Genomic DNA, 3,475 nt, shown 5'->3' with positions numbered 1-3,475 from the left:
CTGCAGCAGCTGCCTCAAGCCCTGCAGCCCCAGCTTCATCAGAAGTTCGTCCGGAAGGTTATCCGGACAGTTGTCTGAACGGTCGTTCCCCTGTTCCGCCGTCCAGTCTAATTAGCATATTATGCCTTTTATTATTACATATAATCACATCTGTGCCATATATATAAATACACATATATGCTCCCTCCCACACGGACTCACCTCCTAATAGGGAGGTGCTTGTCGATGCTGCCGTGACACAAACAAAACAAGCGAGGCTCTGAAATCACAAGCCTGTACTCCCCGTTAGTGGCAGAGAACCCCCCCCTACCCCCACCCCACCCCCGGGTCCGGCGCAGACAGAATGGCCATGTCCTGACTCCCCCCACCAGGCTCCCTAGGAAAAGCCTGGCCAGGTCGGTGCCCCTTTCCCCTCCCGCACGTGCCTTTTGTTTTCGTCATGTCTGCTTCAAGGTCCTGCGCCTTCTCTTCTTAAGTGGTCGGGGTGTCAGCACTTTCAGGTCCGCAGAGACCATTCTTCACGGAGCTGCAAGGACAGAGCCGGGAACTTAGAAGGACGAGCAAAGGTGCTGCAGGGCCCAGCCCAACCTCCACCCGCCGGCCGTGTCTGCCTGGAACCGGGGTCGTCAGTCATGGCTGCTCTGGGCCTAGGAGGAGAGGAGAGTGGCACGAGTGTGGGATCAGAGAGCAGCTGTGAAGTCCAGAGGGCATTCGATCTGCGAGTTTCCAGAAGTCTCCTAAAGGCTGGAATATAGGGGTCAGGTCTCTATGTGATCTTGTAAGAAAACATTTTGAAGTCTCCTGAGGGAAACCAGCTGCCCTCCGCCTCCCTGCAATGGACGGTCGTTCCCCTGTTCGGCCGTCCAGTCTAATTAGCATATTATGCTTTTATTAATACATATAATTACATCTGTGCCATATATATACAACAACACAGAGGCATGAACTATTGATACGGCCATTGGAGTGGGTCTCCGAGGCATCACACTGAGCGGGAGAAGACAGATTCACACGCTTTATGATTTCATTGATGTCACTTTCTGGAAAAGGCGAAACTAAAGTGACAGAGAACAGCCCGAGGTTGCCAGGGGCTGTGGCCGGAAGAGGGGTTGACGACAAAGGGGAAACATGAGGGAATTTGGGGGTGATAGAAATGTACCATATCTGTGTCGGTGGTTACACGACTATGGATTTGTCAAACCTCATAGAACTGTCTTGGACTCTACTGCATGTGGAAAAAGTACACTATACGTCTTAAAATGGGCCATTTAAAAATCTTCTGTAGCTGATTGGCTGGGTTTTCAGGTATTACTAAAGATAAAATGTAAAAAGAAAATAATTTATTAGCAAAGAACTCCCCATTTTCTTTATAGACTTGAGCTGTGTTCATATACTAATTCTGTACGAGTTGTTAAAAGTCTTCATCACGCCCTGGCCCAGTGGCTCAGTTGATTGGAGCGTCATCCCGTGCACCAAAAAGGTTTCGGGTTTGACTCCTCGTCAAAGCACATACCTAGATTGCAGGTTCAATCCCCAGTTGGAATGCACACTGGAGACAACCAATCATTGTTTCTCTTCTCTCTCTCTCTCTCTCTCTCTCTCTCTCTCTCCTCTCTCTCCCTTCCTCTCTCTAAAATAAAAAAAAATTTTTTTTAAGATGCTGAGGGTCAGTATCTTTGGCTCAAAGCCAAACGTGTGACTGTGGTGAGACCACATCCTGGTGACATATGCTGCTGCAGGACAGTCAGACGCTGAATCCCAAAGGACGCCCACATGCCCGTCTCCCATACCACTGGCACCTGCCATTCTTCACGAGGTGTGGGTCGGGCCATCACAGCAAGGCATTGGTTGCTGAGCCATCTGGACACTCAGGTGTTTTCTTCTTCCACAAAAGTGACAAACAGGTTGCTCCCCCTGGAAACCTTACATGCGCGGCGTCTTCCCAGCCCTCGTCACCTTCTGGGTCCAGCCAGGATGTGGTGGTGACGAGAGGCAGGAAGGCGGGCAGTTTCCCTCCCTGCCAGCCCTCCCAGAACCTTCTGTCCCAGCCACCTTTTGTGACATCACCGCCTGTCCCTGCCTCCCCATACCACCCCCACCCCTGGAGAAAACTGCTTCCTGGGCAGGAGAATTGCGGTTTTTGTTTAGCTTGATCATTCATTCATTCATTCGTTCACTCATCATTCAGTCGGTCATGCATTGCCTTCCTGCATGTGTTGATGAAGTCTATACGGAGCCACGGCCCTTATGTTGGGCATTGTGCTCGATGCTGAGGACACAAAAATGAGCAAAACCAGATTAAGAATGGTTAGGGAGACAACAGAGAAACGGAGAATTGTGCAAAGAGACACAAGGTAGGTCGAGAGAGTTTGATGAGGGATCTGACCCAGGCAGGGAGGTCTGGAGAGGCCGCTTGCGCTGAGAGGTAAGGGGTGGGCAATGTTAGCCCCGATCTCACCACCTCCTACCACGCTGCCCTGCCTTGCGTGCCTTCAGTCTGCCTCCTCTGTCTGGGAGGAAAATAAGCCCGTACTTTACAACCTGCTGTGGTTAGATCTTCTTGTAGATGCAGTCAAATGCTACCTTACCATTTTAAATGCCATTGCTGGGCTGACTTTAGAAACGAACTGGAGAATACATTTGCAAATGATATATCTGCTAAGGGATTGGTATCCAACATATATAAGAAACTCATACAACTGAATTTTTTAAAAAAAATCTGATTAAAAAATAGTCAAGAGGACTTGGAAAAGACATTTATCCAAAGAAGACATTCAGCTGGCCAACAGACATGAAAAGATGCTCACCACCACTAATCATCAGGGAAATGCAAATCAAAACCACAGTGAGACACTACCTCACACCCGGCAGAATGGCTGCTATCAAAAAGTCAACAAATAACATGTGCTGGCAAGGATGTGGGGGAGAGGGAACCCTTGTGCACTGTTGGTGGGACTGCAAACTGCTGCAGTCCCTGTGGGGGAAAAAAGTAGGGAGACTTCTCAAAATGAAAATAGATAATATACCATATGACCCAGCATCTCTGGATATTCATCCAAAGAAAATGAAAACACTAGTTGGAAAAGATACATGCACCCTTATGTTTATCACCGCTGTGTTTACCATAGCCAAGGTATAGAAGTAACCTAGCTGTCCATTGATAGATGAGTGGATAAAGAAGATGTGATATACACACCTACCGACATACAATGAAATATTACACAGCAATAAAAAAGAATGAAATCTTCCATTTGCAACAACATAGATGGATCTAGAGCAGTGGTTCTCAACCTGGGCTGCACATTAGAATCACCTGGGAATCTTTTTAAAATCCTGATTTCCGGGCCTCATCCTCCGGAAATTCTGTTTCTTTGTTATGGGTTGGGCCCCCCCCCCATAACAAAGAAAGAAACAGAATTCCGGAGGATGAGCCGGGAACAAGAATTTTAAAAGATTCCAGGGTTCCTAAGGCAGC

General features: G+C 48.1%; 1 protein-coding gene across 1 annotated transcript in view; it reads right to left on the bottom strand.

Moving 5' to 3' along the window:
- Positions 1-3,475, bottom strand: part of ACSBG2 (acyl-CoA synthetase bubblegum family member 2) — a 34,009-nt gene that overhangs the window by 29,551 nt on the left and 983 nt on the right. Inside the window, 1 exon segment of the mRNA XM_006101106.2 lies at positions 422-526. Within this exon segment, the coding sequence (XP_006101168.2) occupies positions 422-526 (105 nt within the window).

Source organism: Myotis lucifugus, unplaced genomic scaffold (assembly GCF_000147115.1).
Source record: "Myotis lucifugus unplaced genomic scaffold, Myoluc2.0 scaffold_341, whole genome shotgun sequence".
In the NCBI taxonomy this organism is placed as follows: domain Eukaryota; kingdom Metazoa; phylum Chordata; class Mammalia; order Chiroptera; family Vespertilionidae; genus Myotis; species Myotis lucifugus.
This window is presented reverse-complemented; position numbering and strand designations above follow the sequence as displayed.